This window comes from Megalobrama amblycephala, linkage group LG13 (genome assembly GCF_018812025.1).
Source record: "Megalobrama amblycephala isolate DHTTF-2021 linkage group LG13, ASM1881202v1, whole genome shotgun sequence".
Lineage (NCBI taxonomy): Eukaryota > Metazoa > Chordata > Actinopteri > Cypriniformes > Xenocyprididae > Megalobrama > Megalobrama amblycephala.
Genome location: NC_063056.1, coordinates 36,566,167 through 36,590,259, shown reverse-complemented (window position 1 = coordinate 36,590,259; position 24,093 = coordinate 36,566,167). Strand labels below are relative to the sequence as shown.

At 37.3% G+C, this 24,093-nt stretch overlaps 3 protein-coding genes across 3 annotated transcripts; all 3 read left to right on the top strand.

The window, feature by feature from the left end:
- The first annotated feature begins 1,754 nt into the window (after positions 1 to 1,754).
- On the top strand, positions 1,755 to 10,610 carry LOC125243666 (transmembrane protein 176A-like). Its single transcript, XM_048153461.1, is given in 7 exon segments — positions 1,755 to 1,897; positions 2,258 to 2,487; positions 5,083 to 5,199; positions 5,312 to 5,368; positions 5,445 to 5,675; positions 10,030 to 10,149; positions 10,262 to 10,610. Coding segments are annotated over 6 exon segments (762 nt in total). The 5' UTR covers positions 1,755 to 1,897; positions 2,258 to 2,313; the 3' UTR covers positions 10,325 to 10,610.
- Positions 10,611 to 17,290: 6,680 nt separating this feature from the next.
- Positions 17,291 to 19,677, top strand: LOC125244010 (1-phosphatidylinositol phosphodiesterase-like). The gene is made up of 2 exons (XM_048153919.1): positions 17,291 to 17,573; positions 17,992 to 19,677. Exons 1-2 carry the CDS (start codon positions 17,491 to 17,493, stop codon positions 18,830 to 18,832), a joined length of 924 nt encoding a protein of 307 aa, XP_048009876.1. The 5' UTR covers positions 17,291 to 17,490; the 3' UTR covers positions 18,833 to 19,677.
- Positions 19,678 to 19,821: 144 nt separating this feature from the next.
- LOC125244011 (transmembrane protein 176A-like) lies at positions 19,822 to 23,560 on the top strand. The gene is made up of 7 exons (XM_048153920.1): positions 19,822 to 19,968; positions 20,285 to 20,514; positions 21,156 to 21,272; positions 21,376 to 21,432; positions 21,537 to 21,773; positions 23,039 to 23,158; positions 23,245 to 23,560. The coding sequence occupies exons 2-7, from the start codon at positions 20,341 to 20,343 to the stop codon at positions 23,299 to 23,301; spliced, it is 762 nt and encodes a 253-aa protein (XP_048009877.1). The 5' UTR covers positions 19,822 to 19,968; positions 20,285 to 20,340; the 3' UTR covers positions 23,302 to 23,560.
- The last annotated feature ends 533 nt before the right edge of the window (positions 23,561 to 24,093 follow it).

Below are 24,093 nucleotides of genomic sequence, written 5' to 3'. Positions count from 1 at the left end.
AATTTATATAGCGCCTTTCCCAAGCTCAAGGACGCTTTACAAAAACAGTAACATAATAGACAATCGATTCACATGAACAAAAACAGTCGTATCATAATCAAGTGGACAGTAGACATTTGCCCAGTCCAGGGATAGAAATGAATGCAGTTGCATATCATGGTACAATTTACATATATAAAACAGAGATACATCATAAGTAACAACAGAAAAAGGATTGTGTCAATAAGTGACAAACAAAGAATAGTAGATGCAACAAATACACAGAACAAAAATAGTACTCAGAGAATTACAGCTGTTAGGATGAGGAGAGTGTCTGAACATGTTATGACTGATAGTATTGGGTAAACAAGTAGGTTTTGAGTTGTGATTTAAATACAGAGAGTGAGGTTATTGTCCTTAGTGCTAGTGGTATAGAGTTCCATAGTTTAGGTGCAATGATGGAAAATGACCTGCGGCCCATTGAAGATAGACAAAATCTAGGTACAATAAGAAGTTCGCTCCCTGAGGATCGAAGTGATCGAGGCGGAACATAAGGAGACAGTAGATCAGAGAGATAAGGAGCAAGGCCATTGAGTGATTTAAAAGTAAGCAGAAGGATTTTGTAAGTAATGCGAGATGATACAGCAAGCCAATTGAGTTTAAATAAGATAGGGGTAATATGAGCAGATCGTTTAGTGTGGGTTAATATTCTTGCAGCAGAATTTTGAATGTAATGTAAACGAGAAATAGAGTGATCCAGCAAAAAGAGCATTACAGTAGTCGAGGCGTGATGTAATAAAAACTAATTACATTTACATTTAGTCATTTAGCAGACGCTTTTCTCCAAAGGGATTTACAAATGAGAGTAGTACAATCAATCAAATCAACATGAGAACAACAGTATGTAAGTGCTGTGTGAAGTCACAGTTACCTCAGTAAAGTGCTCGTAGAAAGGAATTTTTTTTTTTTTTAATAAATACACAAATAGATGGAACAAGAATAGAAATCAAGGTAAGTGCTACTATTACTGGGTTAAGTGCTGATGAAAAAGATACGTCTTTAGCATTTTTTTGAAAATGGCTCAAGACTCAGCTGCTCGGATAGAGCATGGTAGGTCATTCCACCAGCCAGGAACAGACCAGGAGAAGGTCCGTGAGAGCGATTTTGTGCCCCTTTGTGATGGCACCACAAGGCGCCGTTCACTTGCAGAATGCAAGTTTCTGGAGGGCGCATAAGTCTGAAGTAGTGAGTTCCAGATCCAGCAAGATGAGTACTGATGATTTTGAAGTTGCTCGTGCCAGTCTCAGGGCTTCAGTGACTGAGAGCAAGGCAGTCTCAGTTGAGTGGCCACTCTTGAAGCCAGACTGGTGGTTGTCAAGGAGGTTGTTCTGTGTGAGATAAGTAGACAGTTGGTTGAACACAACTCTCTCAAGTGTCTTTGCAATGAAAGGAAGAATGGATACTGCTCTGTAGTTTTCTAAAAGTTCTGGATTCAATGATTTAGCATCTTTTGGGGAGACATAAGCAAGAAGTTGGGCTAAACGGTGAAGCTGTAAAAATCCATCTTTGGAAAGTTTACTAATGTAAACATCCAGAGTCAATGAAGGATCAAGAGTAACTCCTACATTTCTGACAGTAGCCAATGGAAAAATTGTTTAATTATTATTTCAGCAATTAAGGTTGGATTTGTCAAGGTAAAATTATTAAACAGTTGAATAGAATGAGCTTGCTCACAAGTAGAATACAAGTCATCATGAGCATCATTCCAATTCTACCAGTTTAAATTTGAACTCTATAGAGGAAGTCACTGCTGGGAAAAACAAAACAATACAAAACTCCGCCTTAAAAACTCCCACAGAGACTTGTGCCATCTCTAATCTGGACTGAGACTCGCATAGACGTGCCACTGCTATACAAGGTGAGTTTGAGTTACAGTGTTTCTTAAGATAATTAACAAATATATAATGAACTTGAAAACAACAACAAAAAAGACAATAATTTTAATATTACTGAACAAACTGTGCATGGTTAAACAGCCTGCAGTACCACAACTTCCTTATAGGAAACATAAGCCGATGGATTGTGTTCCTTAACTTTGATTCAGATCTAAATTTGTTTCGATAATTAAATATATTCATCCATTGTGTATCATTATATGTAAACATCTATTTAAAGCGTTAAATGTCTATGCTTTGTATCCACCAAACCTGATATAATGACATTATGTATAAAAATGATGAAAAGTAATCATTTTTTTTGTCCTTATTGTTTCATGCAGTTAAACAAACAGGAGGTTCAGCTATTGTTACCTGTGGGAAGACTTTCGTCTGCATCATGCCTCTGACAGTGTCTCAGGGTGAGGGAATGACGGTCATCACCGTCACCCCAAATACAAAGAGCAAATGGCCCGTTCTGTGTCAGATTCTGAGACTTCTGTGCTGCAGTCCAGTGTGTTCTGTATCTCAGGATATGTAAGGAAAGCTGACGAACACCCACATAGCTTTTGGGGTAAGTCAGACACTTTAAGGTCTTGTCATTTTAGGCTACTTTGAATAGATTTAATTTAAACACTAAGGTCCGGTTTCACAGAGAGGGCTGAGATTAAGACAGGATTAGCCCTTAGTTCAATCAGGGCATGTAAGTGTCTTTTTAAATGTGCATTAGAAAAAAAAATTTGGTGTGCATCTTGAGACAAAACAATGGCACTGAGATATTTTAAGATTTGTCAATGCAAATTGCATTTAGGCTTAACCTCAAACTGGGGGTAGGAAAGATATAAGATTTAAGATGCTTTAAATGTTTTACAACATTTCACAATTTGGTTGCAGTTGCTTTTGTCAGTACAATGAGTACAATGTATTAGAAACATTTTAAAAACACCAAAATCTAACGCAGTTTTGGATTAGTCAAAATTATTAGTACCATTATTAGTACCATGCTGCAACTTTGAGAAAAGTTACATTTTAGTTGCAAATTTATTTATGCAAGCAGAATCAAGCGTCAGTTCTGGCAGACACGTCAGTCAAGCTCGCGTCATCTGACATTCAGCTTATCCATGATACATTTCAGATTAGACCGCGTCTTTCAAATACACCTTCCAGTATTCAGTAACACCAGTAACACGCTGTTCTTAAATCTATAGTTGCTATTGGGAAGTGGGAACATGCTGTTCTTAAATCTATAGTTGTTATATCAAGCCTTTGTCTTGCTTAGTTGGGGACACTTGACATTTGACTTGACATTTGATATTCAACAGTATTCTTGACATTTATTCAACAGTGCTTTGATCTGCCTGCATTGACACTATTCTTGAAGAGCTGCTGTGCAGCAAAAATTATGTACCCGTTATCAATGTAGAGCTGCTTTGATACAACCTGCATTGTAAAAAGCGCTATATAAATAAAGGTGACCTGACCTGACATTGGAAAATGCTCGGCCTTAAAGCTATAGTTGCTATAGAGAATGAGGAGTTATGTCACAATGTTTTCACTCCTCATTTCATTTTGGGAAGGCATCGCCATGTTAGAAGGATAGCTATCCGTTACCATGGTTACTTCGACAGTGAGACTGAGAAAAATCGTGAAACAGCTTGATATTTGTTTGCCTTTTGCAATACGGTAAAAAGAAATGGACAAATGGAGCCAAGCAGCATTATTTAGAGAAACTGCTTGACACCAACAACATTGTTCAGTACGAGTACGCGTACCGTTATACTAGTTAGTGATTTTCAACATGCTTGTTGTATCAGATTTGCTGCCACTAGGGGTGTAAGCTTCCCCATTAGAGAAGGAAAAACCCATCCGAATTAGGTTTGCAACATGCTTGTTGCAATAAAGGCTCAACGGGGCTCAGTAACATGCTTGTTACTATTGCTGATACGTGTTTTGGCAGCATGCTTGCTGCCAAGGTGCACGATACTCAATTGGCAACACGCTTGTTGCTATGTGATTAGCATCATGCTTGTTGCAAGAATCATACCACCTCCGGCTGGATCGTTTAGGATGATATGCGTAATTCGCAGTATCACTGCGCTCCCTGCTCTGTCCAGGCATGGCTGCTTGAATGAGTGGGGAGTTTTGCCCAGAAGAGTACCACCAACCATAAAGGATTAGTCCACGTTCAAATAAAATTTTCCTGATAATGTACTCACCCCCATGTCATCCAAGATGTTCATGTCTTTCTTTCTTCAGTCGAAAAGAAATTAAGATTTTTGATGGAAACAGTCCAGGATTATTCTCCATATAGTGAACGATACCAGACGAGGAATAAGGGTCTTATCTAGCAAAACGATCTGTCATTTTCGAAAAAAATATAACTGTATATGCTTTATAATCACAAATTATCGCCTTGCACATGCAAGAACCTTCAAAAAGCTTACGCTGTATGTCCTACACCTTCCCTATTCAACTTAGGGAATGAACGTGGCGCCAGTTTCCTTTTTTTTCCGTGAGTTGAATAGGGAAGGCGTAGGACATACAGTGTAAGCTTTTTGAAGAATACGGAAAGCGGAAGCACGTGAAAGGCGATCGTTTGTGTTAATAAAGCACATACAGTTGTATTTTTTTGAAAATGACAGATCGTTTCGCTAGATAAGACCCTTATTCCTCATCTGGTATCATATAAAGTTCGGCTTTGAAGCTGCACTGAAACTGTAATTTTGACCTTCAACCCTCTGGAGGCCATTCAAGTCCATTATAAGGAGAATAATCCTGGAATGTTTTCATCAAAAACCTTAATTTCGACTGAAGAAAGAAAGACATGAACATCTTGTATGACATGGGGGTGAGTAAATTATCAGGAAAATTTTATTTGAAAGTGAACTAATCCTTTGAATTGCTATTGCTTATTACTATCGTTTAAATTGTTTTATTGCTAACATTCTTTATTATCATTAATAATCTTTATTGGTAGTGGTCTGACAGAATTAAATTTATTCAAACAATATACAACATTTTGGAAAGGTTGTGAAGTAATTCGCCTGTCCACACTGAAAGCAAAAATTTGATTGGTTTACTTACAATGTAATTGTGCCAAACTAGAGATATTCTTATTTTAAGATTCTTGATAGATGGTGGCATAAAAAATATTCTTCTCGTTCCATAGGTTGTGCAGATGATTGTTGGTATCCTCAATATTGTGGTGGGGATCGTGTTTACATGCTTTGGGTTATGCTGGAGCATGGATATGATGGCCATGGGACCCTTTTGGCTCGGTAGTGTGGTAAGACCTGGGTCTCATTTTGTATCATTCATTTGATTTATTCAAAATCTAAAGCAAAAATGTGAAAGAAAAAAATGCACAGATGTTTTTGTTTGTTTGCTTTTGTCTATAGTTCCTTGTAGCTGGAATTGTGTGTATTCTTGCAGCTAAGTTTCCCAGCTCTTGTCTGGTAAGTTTTTGAAAGGCATCTGTGTTTTTGACAGTTCCAGTTTTGCAAGTTAATATATATTGTTTGTGTTTTACAGCTGGTCATCGGAATGATTGTGAATGTAGTCAGTGCTGCACTGGCTATCACAGCTGTTGCGCTGTATTCAGTGAACCTTGGGAATAGTCATACTGGATATTACTATTCTTGTGATCAAAGCTACAATTCTTATTCAGGCTATTCACGCTATGATTATGATAGATATAGAACCCCTTCCCCTGAAGAGAACATGAGAATTGAGACCTGTCTGTACTACAAGAATCTCACTGAGGTAATGATACTATGGCGGTAAGACAAGATACTGCTCATCAAATCGTCTTCCAAACATACTCACAGTTAAAATTCTTTTCCAAAAAGGCAAAAATGGAATTTCTTGGTCACTCCTTTCCATGTAATGCCAAGCTCCAAAAAGACAAATAACACCATAAAAGTGGTTCAGATATGGTGCACTAAGTCTGAGTAGTGATAGAGATTTATGTTTCTCACAGGACTTATGGATGATTTTCCTTTTAATAAGTTGACACTAAAAAGTCCAAAATCCCTTTCAAGGAAAGTCTGTTTACTCTGCGGCCATATTTGCAACATGATCTCCAGGCCTGTCAACTTTTTCAGCAGCGCTGGTTCCAGAATTAGTTTTCCATTCATTTCCTTCATGGGCATTTAAAAAAAAGTCTTTGTTGAAGAGTTATAAATCATTATAACCAAATAACATTATACAAACTGACACACACACACACACAAAAAAGTATTTGATCAGCAGACAAAAGCACAAAGATACAAAACTGTGTACTTAATATCTTTAGTGAGGGAAAGAACTACAATCCCATGAAACTTAAAAACGATGGAGAAATATAAAACTACTCATTTAAAACTGTTGATTATGTGTATAAAACAATATATTTTAAGTTTATTGCAAAATATGCTTACATACAAATATTTAAGTATTTAAAGAGTGTAGGGAGACCGACTCGATCGAGGCATTCACAGTGCTTCATGGGAGTGGGCGGAGCTAAAGGTTTGTTTTGGAGCTGCTTGTTTCGACTCTCTGGTGGAATTTTTCTGTACAGTGTCATGGGTAATGTAGTTTTTCAGCATGAATTCATCTGTTAAACATAATTACTTTAAAAATAAGTTGAAATAATGTGGGCTAATGTCTTCAACAGAAGCAAAAACCAATGATTAACAACCTTGTAGCTCACAGTAGGTCTGTATTTGAAGGTTTATAATTTACTGTTAAAAATCTATTTCCCTATGGAGAAAATGAATTGAGTTTTTACTTCCGGGACTAGACTGCTCCACTCTATTTCGGGCATCCAAGACCAATTCTTATCTACTTGAACAGAGGAGTCCTGAAATCTCAAAAACTGCTCACCACACTCACATTTAAATCACTTATTTCAAATCAGCAACAAAATCTGCCATGAACTGTATCATAAATGTTGTTTCTTGTGCTCAAATACTGTTAAAAAGCTTATTTTTAAGGCTAGACCAGCCAATGCTCACGTTCAGTTCTAAGAGTGCGTCTCAGGACACTGACTAGATGCATCCCAATTAACATACTTATGCCGTTTTGAAAGTATAGATAGTGCGAGTAACACTGAAAATATCAAAAAGAAAAAGTGCATTTTTTAAATTTTATGTGGGACATGTGCTTTAAAGGATTAGTCCACTTTCAAATAAAATTTTCCTGATAATTTACTCTTTCTTTCTTCAGTCGAAATTAAGGTCTTATCTAGCAAAACAATCGGTCATTTTCTACAAAAATACAACTGTATGTTTATAAACACAAATGATCGCCTTGCATGTGGTTCTGCTTTCTGTATTCTTCAAAAAGCATACACTGTATGTCCTACACGTTTCCTATTCTACTTACAGAAAAAAACGGAACTGGCGCCGCGTTCGCTCCGTAAGTTGAATAGGGAAGGCGTAGGACATACAGCACAAGCCTTTTGAAGAATGCGGAAAGCGGAAGCACGTGCAAGGCGATCACTTGTGTTTTTAAAGCATATACAGTTGTATTTTTTTCAAAAATGACTGATCGCTTCTCTAGATAAGACCCTTATTCATCGTCTGGTATCATTTAAAGCCCTTTGAAGCTGCACTGAAACTGTAATTTTGACCTTCAACCCTCTGGAGGCCACTGAAGTCCACTATAAGGAGAATAATCCTGGAATGTTTTCATCAAAAACCTAAATTTCTTTCTACCAAAGAAAGAAAGACATGAACATCTTGGATGACATGAGGGTGAGAATTATCAGGAAAATTTTATTTGAACGTGGACTAATCCTTTAATAGGTTGTTTGCACATGATGTCATTATTGCATGCGAAATGCGGCTGGAGGGCAAGGAGTGATTTTTCTATATAGGAATCCTATCACAAATTCAAAATTCCTATGTTTTGTGTCATTTATGGTTGCTCAAATCTATCAAACTTAGAAACCACAATGAGCTTTTTTCATTTACGCAACTTATATCATTTTTTAACTTTAAAAGTTGTCACCTTTTATAGCATTTTGCGTCTGCTAAAACTGAAATGAATACGGATACCTGCTTACCTTTTTTGTTTTTGACTTGATTTAGTATTCACATCCTTCATGGTATCGTTTGCAGGGAAGTGAAACTATTTTATCCCATTTCATGATCATTTGGTGTTTTCACTTCAGTTTTGTAGAATTCCGTTTACAATGTTGATCTGGTTACTGTGAAAACAGTGTCATGCGCTGCCGCTTCAGCCATCATATGGTAGAAAATGTCCAAATAAAAAAAAAGTGTTCAACAAGCTGACAGAAGTCGATCCATTTCTTTGTTGGAAGGGTGTAAATGTAACTGTAGTTTTAATGTTTTCTTTGTAAATATTCACTTTCCCATATGACCACAGAGGAGAATCGGAGGGTCACATTCAGCGGACAGCCACCCTTTTTAAAGGTCCCGTTCTTCGTGATCCCATGTTTCAAAACATGTTTAGTTAGTGTGTAATGTTGTTGTTATAGTATAAATAAAATCTGTAAAATTTTAAAGCTCAAAGTTCAATGCCAAGCTAGATATTTTATTTAACAGAAGTTGCCTACATCGAACGGCCAGTTTGGACTACATCCCTCTACTTCCTTCTTTAATGACGTCACTAAAACAGTTTTTTGACTAACCTCCGCCCACAGGAATACACAAAAAAGGGGGCGTGGTCTTGTTGCGCTCCCACGGAGAAGAGCAAGAGTTGCGTTTGTAGAGTGTGTTTGTCGCCATGTCGTCGAAACGCTGTTATTTTCATCCCGCAGTCCAATCACCTTTGTTTGGCCTTCCCAGGGACACTGTACTTAGAGCTCAATGGTTACAATTTATGTTTAACTCGGTTCCCGAAAATTATAATTGTGGTATCTTTACTGCAATAGTTAATGTTGGACTGCAGTGCACATAATGGCCACAAGAGGGGACTATGCTTATGTATATGGCTGTTTTCCGTATGACAGGGATGGGCAACTCCGGTCCTGGAGGGCCACTGCCCAGCAGAGTTTAGCTCCAACCCTAATCAAACACACCTGAACCAGCTAATCAAGGTCTTTAGGATTAGTAGAAAGTTATAGGCAAGTGAGTTTTTATCAGGGATGGAGATAAACTCTGCAGGACACTGGCCCTCCAGGACCGGAGTTGCCCATCCCTGCCGTATGAGGTACTCTTCTGAGTGAGTGCTAACGTTGTACATTTTCTGTCGCTGCTTGTGGAGATTAAAGAGTTCAGTCTCTCGGGAATTATTGTCTTTTGTGTTCATTCGGCACGGCACCACAATAATCCACATGTAAAACTATGTGCAGCATACGTTATGGTAAGAGGCGTGACCTTTCTGGGCAAGGTTCGCTCTGGGTTCGCTAAGCTGCTGTCGAATCACAACACAGGAACCGCTGGCACAATCAGAACTCGTTACGTATTTCTGAAGGAGGGACTTCACAGAACAAGGAAGTCATCAGGCCGTTTTTATGACAGTGGAAACAGCGGTATACAGATAAGTAAATTATGTGAAAAATACTGTGTTTTTTTACACGCGAAACATGAACACATGTTATATTGCACACTATAAACACACTCAAAGCTTCAAAAAAACACGAAAAACGGGACCTTTAATAATCTTTGACAGAAACCGACACACTGTGTTTTTATTTATTTTTTTATGTATTTATTTTAACAAATGACAACCAAAATCAAACCCATATAAGCTTGTGAACAGTTTTGAAGTGGCTGCGTGTAAGCTGAAAGGCAGCGCGATATAAACAAACCAGACTAGAACTTGACATGGCGTGACAGCAGCTTCACATTCTCTATATCTACCGCTTCGATGGCAGTCAAGTCTTTCAGTTAAGTAGAGAAATCGCTCCTCTTCATACCATAAGGTTCACGTCCAAAATATGTTGTGATTTTCTGTTTATACCTTTCTAAACCAGCACAGTATGGACTTTTCTCCATCTCTTCCATTCTAATTTTCACTGCTTGCCCTCCATGTTAATTTCGCATGTCACCAGAACCATGTGATTGCAAACAACCTATTATGTAGCAGAGGGGGAGGAGCTATCAGACTCCAATGGTGCATGTTGCACCATCTTTGTATATCTAAAATCTTTGTATTTACCCACCTCTAGATGGTCTTCAGAGGACTAGATCTCATGATGATAGTGTTGTCGGTCCTTCAGCTCTGTGTGACGATCAGTTTCTGTGTTTTGACTGGGAAAGCTTTGTGCAATGAGGATGAAGACGCAAAGGTACTGTATCATCACCACAATCGCATCAAATAATCAGTCAAATCCACTGTGATCATGACAGATTCTGAGAGCTGCTCTGGGTGTTCATGTTTGTTTGTTTGTGGTTTTGCAGGCGGTGGAGGATCCAGAAATTCACAAGCTGCTCCTGGAAGACACCACTGCCGGAGCGGCATGACAAGATTAACAGACAAAATAGTCAAAGTCATTTTTTTTTTTTTTGCTTGTAATGGAATGGCAATATTGTAGTGAAATGATTTTAAAGCAGATCTCCATCCGCAACATTGTTAAATTACATGTTTAATTACCATTTCACAAATTGTTTTCTTTTACAAAAGTGGTGTTACCATTGATCTCTATATATAGATTAGTGGGTGTTAACTTTTATTACTTTTTTCAGTTTTGTTACGATCTTTGGGGCTGATTTTTTAAGAAATAAATGACTGTAGCACTTTTGCATCAAACCTTTTCATGTTTGTTTTCATTTCCCTACTAAAGCCGGGTGCACACTGTGTGATTTATAATAGTCCTTTACGATGGTTGCTTGTCAGACTGTATGAACATGATCCTCATGTCACACTGTGGGATCTCAACTGTCCTTTAAGTCAGACTGTACGACAGTCAAGACGCGTTAAAAACGGACGCGCACATGAAAACTTGTCCGGAGTATTACATCATCAACCCACACACAATCGGTGACAGTGAGCTGCATTACACGCGGGACTGAAATGGTGGCTAACAAAGACATCTCTTAATTTTGATCACAGCTTGTCTTGAAAAACAAAGACAATTTGATGTTCGTCGTAGGAGAGGTCACACTGAAGGATTGTACGCCAAATCTTCTGACACTGCCAGAATTTCATCGGAGGTAAAATTTGATCGCAGCGGTCATTAAACGGCTGTCTGTGAACATGTCAAACTAGCGATCAAGGACTACAGATTTTAGGCTAGGAATCTTTTAGGATTTGCAAAATTTGTCTCAGATGACCAAATCGTTGCCAAAATCGCAGGCACAAAAAAGCCTGCCTAGAGTTTGCCAGGGCCCATGCTGACAAAGATGAAGACTATGGAGTGATCAGACCAAGATGAATGTTTTTGGAACTGATGGCTTCAAAACACAAGGAACACAAAGAAAAATGCATGGTGTATACAGTGAAACATGGTGGTGGCAGTGTCCTTATGTGGGGCTGCATGAGTGCTGCTGGTGTCAGGGAGCTGCATTTGACATGACAGTGATCCTGAAGAAGAACAGTGTGAAAGTGATTCAGTAGCTCCTGATCTGAACCAAACGAACACCTATGGGGAATTCTGAAGAGACAAGTTGAACATCACTCTCCATCCAGCATCCAAAGAGGTCATTCTTGAAGAATGGAAAAAGATAGATGTTGCAAAATGATGCCAACTTGTTCATTCCATGCCTAGAAGACTTGGTGCTGTCATTAAAAATCATGGAGGTCATACAAAGTACTAGATGTACTAGTTTTTGTTGTGGGGTGTACTCATTTTTGCATCACCCTAATTTGAGTAAAACTGAAAAATGTGTAATGTAAGTTATATTATTAACCTTACTTTCATGTTGTAAGTTAAACAGATGTTATATTAAACTTGTCAACATTTTGTAAATTATTTTGTGTTCATTGAGATATTGTTTAAAATGTTACTTTTCAAAGGGGGTGTACTCATTTACGCTGAGCACTGTAAGTATAAACAAAAATAAGTAGCAAGTGCACTCACGCTATGAATGAAACTTCCAACGTAAGTGACCCAGAGTCTCTCTATCTTAGGGGACTTGTCCTTACAATGGGAATATGTTGCTTCAGCTGTAAATTACCTTTTCTTTACGTCTTTGTCTTTTATATACAGCTGAGCACACCTGGTTGTTTATGTTGGGGAAGTGTTCTCCTTCTCTTAACCATCCGATTGGTGAGGTCTGAACGCACTCTAATGACGGAAGTGATCTCTCGCGCTTATAATTCAATGAGTGCGAGAGATCACTTCAGAGCGCATTCTGACCTCACCAACCGGATGTTCAAGGCAGTTGGACATAGTGGTGTATTAGAGGTAAAAAATTACATAAATGTTTCGGTTTCTCACACAAACCGATCGTTTTGTGTCTTAGGACATCAATGTGTCATCACAAGCCACAGGTTTTAATATGGATTTGTCTGAGCATGTTTTTTTTTACTCTTATAGACGAAGTTCCCATTGCCATGCATTATATGAAAAATCATCCTTTGTGTTCTACTGAAGAAACAAAGTCACCTACATCTTGGATGCCCTGGGGGTAAGCAGATAAACATCTGGTATCCCTTTTCCACCAAGGCAGTTTGAGTGTTGGTTCAGAGCCAGAGCCTAGTTTCAAATCAGTTCTTTGTCTTTCGACACACAAAGCACCAGCTCCGAACCAGAAAGTGTTTCTTAAGTAGCACCAAAACATTGCTGGGCTAGAAGTAAGAACCGCTTGCGTCAGGGGCTGGGGGCGGGGTTTGAGTGCTGGTTCGGAGCCAGAGCCTAGTTTCAAATCAGTTCTTTGTCTTTAGACACACAAAGCACAAGCTCCGAACCAGGAAAAGTGGCTTGTAAGTAGCACCAAAACATTGCTGGGCTAAAAGTAAGAACCGCTTGCGTCAGGGGCTGGAGGCGGAGTTACCGTGACCAACAAGAAACTTGTGACCGCCATTTTTGAAATAGCAGCTAATCGAGCTAATAGTAGCTCGATTGTAATCTCCGTCTATATACAAATTACGGCGAGCCGTTTTTGGATGCCGATGTAGGTTCGCAAAGCCATGAGCATCAACAGTAGTGAAACATCCGCGATTGTTGATTGTTCGAGATGCATCGGAGCAGCGTGGACCGATTCGGCGGGAGCGTTTGTAGAGCATACGACTCCTTGTGCTTTTGGATCGTTCTCGCGGAGCTTTGATGTCATGCGCCGATCGCTTTGCGAGAAGCCGATGCATCTCAAACGAGCCTGGTGTGTTTGTGTTTGGCGCTGCGGCGCTAGCTTTGCTGTGAAATATGAGACGTATACAGTGACGCAAGACCTGGCTCTGTGGTGGCTCTAGCCTGTGGAAAGGCAAACTGGTTCTTAGAAGGCTCGTCAGTTGAACTAACTCCGAACTGGCACTAACACTAGCTCTGAACTAGCACCTGGTTCGTGCTGGTGGAAAGGGGGTATGGGTGAACTATCCCTTTAATGTACTTAAATAAAATATTGTCTTAATGGGGCATGATGAATTATGCATGTGATAACCAATCTAATGTATATCACCTTGATTCTTTTCCAAAGAAGATAACTTGTGTCAATCCCTCTACACAGACAACCAGACACTTTTATTTTTCAATTTTGAACATGACAGTGTATTTACAATTTTAATAATACAGGTTTGTTGTAAATGTCATTTTTTTTTTTTTAAATATAGCCTATATTTGTGAATAAAACTTCAACACAGAAGTTTTTTTATTCAAAATTAAACTATGATTTACTTTATCTTTGATATTTACAGTTAATGTGCAAATTACTACATGCAATTTCTTGATAAAATGTGTAATAAAGAAAGAAAAAAAATATGTATTACCATTACAACAATGCAAACAGGAAGTGGATTGATGTAGGCAGAAATACCAAGTGCAAATAAAGATATTATGTGTGAAAATTTAAGGCAAATGTGAGTCAGAACCTGACACCTGAACACTGACTATAAGAAGAGGTACTTACTTTAATGTAAGAGAAAGAGCACACAAGCATCTTGACGCACAGCAAGAAGCAGGAAACAAGCGGTTATATACCAGACGCTACCCCTAAACCTACCTATTCTGCATTTTTACATTTTCAAAAAACATAAGTATGATTTATAAGCTGTTTTCCTCATGGGGACACAAGGACAAATATTTCGGATATTGCCATTTTGTCCCCATAATGTAAGGTTTGGTTTTGATTATCATCTCCTTCATGGCCACGCTCAGGTGACATTCCAGTTCTTCATCATCCTGAAAGTTAATTATCTGCATGCATTTTAAAGCCGTATCAGTCTAAACTTCTGATACATGGTTTTCTGAGTGCGTAACTGAGTTTTGTAACCGCGTGCACAGAAAGCTGGCTGTCAGATGGCACATCCCGTGAGTATTAAAGGGTTAGTTTACCCAAAATTTAAAATTCAGTTATTAATTACTAACCCTCATGTCATTCCAAACCCGTAAAACCTTAGTTTATCTTCGGAACACAAATTAACATATTTTTGATGAAATCTGTGAGCTATCTGACTTACCATAGTCTGCAACACAATTACCACTTTCAAGGCTCAGAAAGTAGTAAAGAGATTGTTAAAATAGTCCATGTGACTACAGTGGTTCAACATGTTATGAAGCGCTAAGAATATATTTTGTGTGCAAAAGCAACAAAACGACTTTATTCAACAATTTCTTCTCTTCTCTGTCAGTCTCCTATGCAGTTGACAGTAAACACAGTGCAGTGCTTCCTGGTTCTACATCAGACAGCTGGCTCAGTATTGGCCGACACTATTCACGTGAGCAGCTCGACGCATGCTTGTATTGCTAACGCAGGAGCTGGCAAATAATGACTCAGCATTCTGATGTAGAACCTGGAAGTGTTGAACATAAACAGTGTAGGAGACTGACACAGAAGAAAAGAAAATGTTGAATAAAATCATTATTTTTGTTTTGTTTTTGCACACAAAAAGTATTGTCGTCGCTTCATAACATTAAGGTTGAACCACTGCAGTGATGTTGACTATTTTAATGGTGTCTTTAGTACCTTTCTGGACCTTGAAAGTGGTGGTTAAATTACTTTCTATTGAGGAGTCAGAGAGTACGAAGCCCCGCACATGACATGCAAGAAAAAAAATTTAATCGTGCACATGATTTACTAATTCGAGGGAACAAAATAGTAAATCGAGGCGCACAATTTAGTAAATCGAGGGAACGATTTAGCCTACTATTTTTTTCCTGCATGTCATGTCTGGGGCTCCGTAAGAGAGCTCTCTGATTTTATCAAAAATATCTTAATTTGTGTTCTGAAGATTAACGAAGGTCTTACGGGTGTGGAACGACATGAGGATGATTTTTGGGTGAACTAACTCTTTAAGATTTGAAGTAAATTCCTATGTACACTACAAGCAGACTACACAAAAATTCACATACTGAGAATTAGTAACATATCTGTTTTCTTTATAAATCAATATTTTCCAACAAATCTATTCTATTGGATGCCCAAACAAGTAAGTGTATAGTATGTAAAACTATGGAAAAAATTAGGCCTATTTAATGAGCTACTCAATCAAAAGAGTAAACGCATGTACAACTAAGCCAAATTGTCATGGAGGCCACACCATCTTCCACACCAGACCCTTCAGCTCCACCAACTCGTTCTGCATCACCAGAATACTAATTGCACGCACCTGCACCAGCTTGTCAGCACACCAGTTTTAAGCAGTCACTCTTCCCTTCACCATTTGTCTGGTCTCGTTGATACCTAACGTTCAACTTACCTGACTCCTCACCTGTTTGCTACACGCATGATCCTCACCATTTTCAACCTTCCTCAGTCCTCTTCTTCGGTCCTGATCACCCATCTGCCAGTCACCAGCGTCTAGGCCAAGCGCCAAGTAAAACGCTGCGTTTATATAGAACTGTCTCTTTACGACCACCACAAACGCTTTTCAGACGCGCATTCCGACTTCGCCTCAGCGCCAGCCGCAAGTCAAACGAGTAGCTTCAGCTGAACAACAGTCAGATGAGATGTCGTCAGGTTATGTCAGTAAAACTCCAATCAGCCGTTAGGCTATAGCCTACTGTGCTCGAAGCGTGAATTCAAGAATTGCTCGCGCAAATGCGCCGGCGCGCGCTGCATATTACTTTATTATGGGAAAACTAAAGCGCTAAAGAAACTACGGGCATGCACCGTCGTTATTCTGTTGTAAATGAAGTCATGAAATGACCAAACATGCGATTAAAGCTGCCTCAAAACTGTGCATATATGTATGTATTTGTTGACATGGTTTTAAAGCTATTGTTATCCAATTTGTTGGCCTTAAAACGTCTTAAAATGCATATATGTACACCAAGGAAATCACAATTTTCTCGGGGGGCATAAAACATTTTCTGACCTCGGTAAATATAAAACCCTGCGTACGGCCCTGCTTCTTTTCTAGCTAACGAAATCAACGTAATCGTGTATTTCTCCAGTTGTGCGCTCTTTGGGATTAACTTTGTATGCACTGTGATCGATGTGTGAAAATAAATTGGAGCAAAAACGCTCCCATATATAACGATATATATATATATATATATAATTGCATAAAAAATACAAAAAAAAAATTAAAAATGGTACATGAGGAAGCAATTTGACAAAAATGCAGTAAATATTTTTGGTGCATCAAAAAGCATGCTCGTTATATACCAGCAGACAAGCTAATCCAGCACAAATTAGTGTATAAAAGGTCACCAAAATGAAGTATTTGAACCTCATAACAAAAGGAGGAGAAAAATTGTAAAAAGGTCCACTTTTTGAAAAAAAGAACCCCCCCTTTCAATAGGCTGGCTACGGACCTGTACTGCTACATTGATATTGGTTTACTGACTACATGAAGTGTGCTTAAAATACTTGAACTTAAATATACTTAATAAAATGAAGAATACTTACATTTATTTTTTGTAAGGGTAGCCACAAGTAGTTCATCACATTAACTTTGAAAATGTTCCACTAATGTTTAACAACCATAAAGTCCTAATACTTATTGTCTTCAGTTTGAACAGTGTGTCTATTTTGTGTGTCTGTTTTACAATTTAAAACGTTGCACACTTAACTTAATGAAATAGTTTGCATGTGCTCTTTAAAATAAAGGATAATTTGTTTGATATTTTTGGTTAAGTAAAGCAAGGACATCCATAAAAGTGTGGCTTAAATATTTAGGAGCCATTTTATATGCAAATAGCCAATCGATATCAATGAGTTCTTATCTCCCAGACAGAACTCTACATGTACCAGAACTAAAATGCTGCTGGGTTTGACATATGTCTCTGGGTTACCATCAAGATTATTTTTGATTATTTTAGATATTTTGTTGTTGTTGTTGTTGTTACAGTAATAATTGTTTTTTAAAAAAAAGGTCAGCTAAATTGTATGTATTAAATTTTAAGCCATAAAAAGTCTTGAAAAGGGATTGTTCGTCCAAAAATGGAAATTCTATCATTAATTACTCACCCTCAAGTTGTTCCAAACCCGTAAAACTTTCATTCATCTTCAGAACACAAAATTAAGACCTTGTGAGTGATCATGTCACCTCTGTACCGTGTTAAACTCTTTGTAAACACAGTTTTGTAATAATGTATTGTTTTATTCTGTGCTATCCTCAGACCATTGAGAAGATGGCAGTTCCTGTGAAAATTCTGTGTATCCTGATGCTGCTGTGAGTAGGAAATCGCTAAACTAATTTATTTTTTTATGTGCTAAAACTGAGTATGTTATTAGGGTTTGGTTAGTTAAAAAACTACAACAAAGGGAATGTTATTTTAGATTTATATTGAATACTCATCATTGCAAGGGCTTAATAAGGAGTTTAATAAAGCTATTTTTCTAACAGCTCTTAGTTTCTTACATTGTAAAATTTTTTTCTGTTTGGAAAAAAGTGAATGTATGACAGCATTGCATTTTTCCACTGATTTTATTTTTGGATGGCTTTTAATTTTTGTTTAATATTTTGTGAATTCCTGTGGGCAGGATGATGTTATGATATTCTTACCTCTTAAAGTAACTTTTATTTTTTTGGAGATGAAGAACTTGTGACAGGAACATTGTTGACCTGATATTCTGATTTTTTTCGACAGACTGCACAAGAGTAGTCAACAAGAAGTGTTTAATGATAAGGAAACTCTCAATCCCCCTGCAAATTACAAAATTGGCTGGATGGAAACTCTGGATGATGAAAAGTTAATTTCTAAAATCACCATTCCTGGTACCCATGAGTCCTTGGCCCTTCATGGAGGACCACTAGCTGAATGTCAGTCATGGTCACTAGAGAACCAGCTAAAGGCCGGGATACGATACTTCGACTTGAGAGTGTCTGGCTTTGAATTAATAGTTATGCATGGACCGATTTACCAACATACAACATTGTCAGAAGTTCTCATCACAATCAGGAAATTTTTATCTGAATTCACAACTGAGACAGTGCTTGTCAGAGTTAAGCCTATTTTTCCAATGAAGGGAAAAGTTCAGAATTTAGTTGAAAACGAAATAAAAAATGCTAAAGATATCTGGGTTAAGCCGTCAGTTCCGAGGATTGGTGAAGTAAGAGGAAAGATTGTTTTTGTTCAGAAAAACAGCTTCAAGCTGGGCATTATTCTTTCTGAAACTGACAAAAAAGGAGACTATAAAGTAACTAATGTTAAAGTCAAAGAGGAAAAGATTAAAAAGCATCTGGAAGAAGCTGCCAATCAGTGTAGAACAGGTTCTGCTCTGAGTCTGAGCTACTCGAGTGGCACGAGCTTAGGTACATATATGTTGATTTGGATTTTGCCAAATGGATTGGCAAAGCAAATCAATCCTTGCTTGTATGATCATCTTGAAAAGGAATTTAAAAATAATTCCAAACCTTGTTTTGGGATCATAGCCATGGACTTTCCAGGTTTGGACTTGATTCAAACAGTCATCAAATTCAATACCTAAGATTTTTCAGTCTTTACTTTTTCCCCATGGGTTTATCAGGAAATTAATGTTCTTGTTGGAAATAATTGAGAATTTTAACAAATTATATTATCAATATTTAATAATGTATGTTATTTCAATAATAAAAATTCTTTGTTGTCTTAAGGGTTTAAAACAACATTAGCGTGAGTAAATGATGACAAAAGTTTAATTCCTGGGTGAAAAAAAAAGTAGGAAAGGGCAAAACATCTGGCTCAACAGAAATATTTTAATATTTGTAAATTGTGATCTAATTACATTTTACATTTGCTAAATGTTTTATTCATATTTTTTCTTCACAAAAAAAGAAAAAAAAAAGGAAAAAAAAAGAAACAAGCTGGAAATATACAGCTACAATGTCCAAAAACATATAAACACACATTTGCTGGAAAATAATGGCATAAAATGTCAATTATTGATTGGTGTGTCGTTTTAACACATTCTTAACTGTCTGATGTGATGTATGATCATTATTGAATTACTTTTTAAATACATGCTCTTGGTGTTAGCTTCCATCACTTTGTCTATTAAAACATGAACGAAAGCTGGAATACTTGGTGTTGTTTGATGCATATATTAATGAGTCTTACACAAAACACAAATAATCCACACTAAATGCTTCGTGTGAACAGAGCAATCATAAACAGAAAACAGGATGCATTCCAAATATATGAAAACAGCTTCTTTGTAAATTAAGGTATTTAATTTAACCACTTGGAAACGATACATGTACCTTATGAACCCACAGTCTCGCTCTACTACCGTAATAGCAATAACCAGCAGATAGATGGCGCTGTTTGACTGTATACAATAATCAATTATTTACAGTGCATTTCAAATTCGCCCTGAAACCATTTTCTTTTATATAATTCACCATTGTGGAGTGAGAGTAACATTTGTTACTATTAACAATAACAACATTTCTTACATCTCCCATATTAAACACTAATACAAGTCATCATGAGCATCATTCCAGTTATACCAGTTTAAACTTGAACTCTATGAGGAAGTCACTGCCGGAAAAACAAAACAAAACTCCGCCTTTAAAAACCCCACAGACACTCGTGCCATCTATAATCCGGACTGAGACTCGCATAGACGTGCCACTGCTATACAAGGTGAGTTTGAGTTACAGTGTTTCTTAAGATAATTAACAAATATATACTAATGAACTTGAAAACAACAACAAAAAAGACAATAATTTTAATATTAATGAACAAACTGTGCATGCTTAAACAGACTGCAGTAACTTCCTTATGTGATATATGATTCAGGTCTAAATTTGTTTTGATAATTAAACATATTAACCTATTATACGTAAACATCTATTTAAAGTGTTAAATGTCTATGCTTTGTGTTCTCTGAACCTGATATAATGATGTTATGTACAAAAATGATGAGCAGTAATCATTTTTTGTCCTTTGTTTTATGCAGTTAAACAAACAGGAGGTTCAGCTATTGTTACCTGTGGGAAGACTTTAGTCTGCATCATGTCTCTGACAGTGTCTCAGGGTGAGGGAATGACGGTCATCACCGTCACCCCAAACACAAAGAGCAAATGGCCCGTTCTGTGTCAGATTCTGAGACTTCTGTGCTGCAGTCCATTGTGTTCTGTATCTCAGGATATGAAAGGAAAGCTGTCAAACAGCCACATAGCTCTTGGGGTGAGTCAGACACTTTAAGGTCTTGTCATTTTAGGCTACTTTGAATATATTTCATTTAAACACTAAGGCCCGGTTTCACAGAGAGGGCTGAGATTAAGCCAGGATTAGGCCTTAGTTCAATCAGGGCATGTAAGTGTCTTTTTAAATGTGCATTAGAAAAAAACATTACTGGTGTTGTTCATCTTGAGACAAAACAATGGCACTGAGATATTTTAAGATTTGTCAATGCAAATTGCATTTAGGCTTAACCTCAAACTGGGGGTAGGAAAGACATAAGATTTAAGATGCTTTAAATGTTTTACAATTTGGTTGCAGTTGCTTTTCTCAGTATAATATATTAGAAACTTTTTTAAAAACACCTAAATCTAACGCAGTTTTTGGATTAGTCAAAATTATTGGTACCATGCTGCAACTTTTAGTAAAGTTACATTTTAGTTGCAAATTTATTTATGCAAGCAAATTAAATTTATTCAAAAAATATACAACATTTTGGAAAAGTTGTGAAGTAATTCGCCTGTCCACACTGAAAGCAAAAATTTGATTGGTTTACTTGTAATGTAATTGTGCCAAACTAGAGATATTCTTATTTTAAGATTCTTGATAGATGGTGGCATAAAAAATATTCTTCTCTTGTTCCATAGGTTGTGCAGATGATCGTTGGTATCCTCAATATTGTGGTGGGGATCGTGTTTACATGCCTTGGGTTATACTGGAACATGTATATGATGGCCATGGGACCCTTTTGGCTCGGTAGTTTGGTAAGACCTGGGTCTCATTTTGTATCATTCATTTGATTTATTCAAAATTTAAAGCAAAAATGTAAAGAAAAAAATGTTTTTGTTTGTTTGCTTTTGTCTATAGTTCCTTGTAGCTGGAATTGTGTGTATTCTTGCAGCTAAGTTTCCCAGTTCTTGTCTGGTAAGTTTCTGAAAGGCATTTGTGTTTTTGACAGTTCCAGTTTTGCAAGTTTATATATATATATATATATATATACATTTATATATATTGTTTGTGTTTTACAGCTGGTCATCGGAATGATTGTGAATGTAGTCAGTGCTGCACTGGCTATCACAGCTGTTGCGCTGTATTCAGTGGACCTTGCAAATAGTCATAATGGATATTACTATGATTATTCTTGTGATCAAAGCTACAATTCTTATTCAGGCTATTCACGCTATGATTATGATAGATATAGAACCCCTTCCCCTGAAGAGAACATGAGAATGGAGACCTGTCTGTACTACAAGAATCTCACTGAGGTAATGATACTATGGCGGTAAGACAAGATACTGCTCATCAAATCTTCTTCCAAACATTCTCACAGTTTAAGTTCTTTTCCAAAAAGGCAAAAATGGAATTTCTTGGTCACTCCTTTCCATGTAATGCCAAGCTCCAAAAAGACAAATAGCACCACAAAAGTGGTTCATATATGCTGCACTGAGTCTGAGTAGTGATAGAGATTTATGTTTCTCACAGGATTTATGGATGATTTTCATTTTAATAAGTTGACACTAAAAGTCCAAAGTCCCTTTCAAGGAAAGTCTGTTTACTCTGCAGCCATATTTGCAACATCTCCGGGCAACTATAGAGCGCAACAGTGCCTGTCAACTTTTTCAGCAGCGCTGGTTCCAGAATTAGTTTTCCATTCATTTCCTACATGGGGATTTAAAAAAAGTTTTTGTTAAAGAATTATAAAGCCATGAACCAAGTCAAACAGCTATGAGGTGAATCATAACATTATACAAACTGATGCAAAATATGCTTATATATACAAATATTTAAGTATTTAAAGAGTGTAGGGAGACCGACTCGATCGAGGCATTCACGGTGCTTCATGGGAGTGGGCGGAGCTAAAGGTCTGTTTTGGAGCTGCTTGTTTCGACTCTCTGGTGGAATCTTTCTGTACAGTGTCATGGGTAATGTAGTTTTTCACCATGAATTCATCTGTTAAACATAATTACTTTAAAAATAAGTTGAAATAATGTGGGCTAATGTCTTCAACAGAAGCAAAAACCAATGATTAACAATCTTGTAGTTCACAGTAGGTCTGTATTTGAAGGTTTATAAGTTATTGTTAAAAATCTATTTCCCCTTGGGGAAAATGAATGGAGTTTTTACTTCCGGGACCAGACTGTTGCACTCTTTCGGGCATCCAAGACTAAGTCTTATCTACTAGAACAGAGGAGTCCTGAAATCTCAAAAACTGCTCACCACACTCACATTTAAATAACTTTACATCAGCAACAATTTCAAATCAGCAACAAAATCTGACATGAACTGACCCATAAATGTTGTTTCTTGTGCTCAAATACTGTTAAAAAAGCTTATTTTTCAGGCTAGACCAGCCAATGCTGACTAGATCTGTCCCAATTTGCATACTTATGCTGTTGTATAGTATAAATAGTGCGAGTACTGTGTTCACACTGAAAATATCAAAAAGAAAAAGTGCATTTTTTCCAATTCATAAATAATGTAAATGCACCATCTTTCTATATCTAAAATCTTTGTATTTACTCACCTCTAGATGGTCTTCAGAGGACTAGATATCATGATGATAGTGTTGGCGGTCCTTCAGCTCTGTGTGACGATCAGTTTCTGTGTTTTGACTGGGAAAGCTTTGTGCAAGAAGGATGAAGATGCAAAGGTACTGTATCATCATCACAATCACGTCAAACAATCAGTCAAATCGATAGATGATCTGTGTGTTCATGTTTGTTTGTGCTTTTGTAGGATCCAGAACTTTACAAGCAGCTCCTGGAAGACGCCATTTCTGTTCCTGCATGTTAGAGAGACAAGATTAACACACAAAATAAACAGTTCTTCTTCTTTTTGTGTGTGTGTAATGGAATGACATTTCATGTCTCAATATTGGAGTGAAATGATTTAAAGCAGATGCCTGCAATAGTGTACTCAGTAAATTGCATGTTTAATTACACTTATTTTTTTCCCTTTAAAAAAGTTGATTAATAGATTAATATAAATATAGATGAATGGGTGTTTTATTGTCCTTTTTAATTTTGCTGTGATCTTGGTGCTGTGTTTATTTTATTTTTTAAATAAATGACTGAAACACTTTGGCATCAACCCTTTTTGTGTATTTATAACTTCCCTACTATATTTCACTTTGTAGAACAATTAAAAACAACAAAAATGTATTTATTTAGCAGATGATTTTATCTAAAGCAGTCGTTCGCAAACTGTTAAGGCCAAGAACCACCAAAGTCCATTTCAAGGATATCTAAACCTACTTTAATCAAAGTCTAAACCTTCTTTAATCAAATCAAAGCAACCAAGTAGCCTACGATCTAGTCGTTAAAGGCAGGGAAGGTGGTTTTTCAAAAACGCTGTTTGGAAGTTAGTCGGGCCGACACCAACAACAAATGTGTAACCAATCAGCATTAGGGGGCGTATGACGGTCGAGGAGACAGAACGAGCAAGAGGGAGATTTGAAAAACCTGGAATGAAGGTTTATGACTGGGCAAGTGTTCTAATATTAACCCGCATTAATATTATAAAAGCTTTCCAGGGCTGGAGAGAGCTGAGTGGGAAGGCCTTAAAACAGACGTGGAGGCTGCTTTG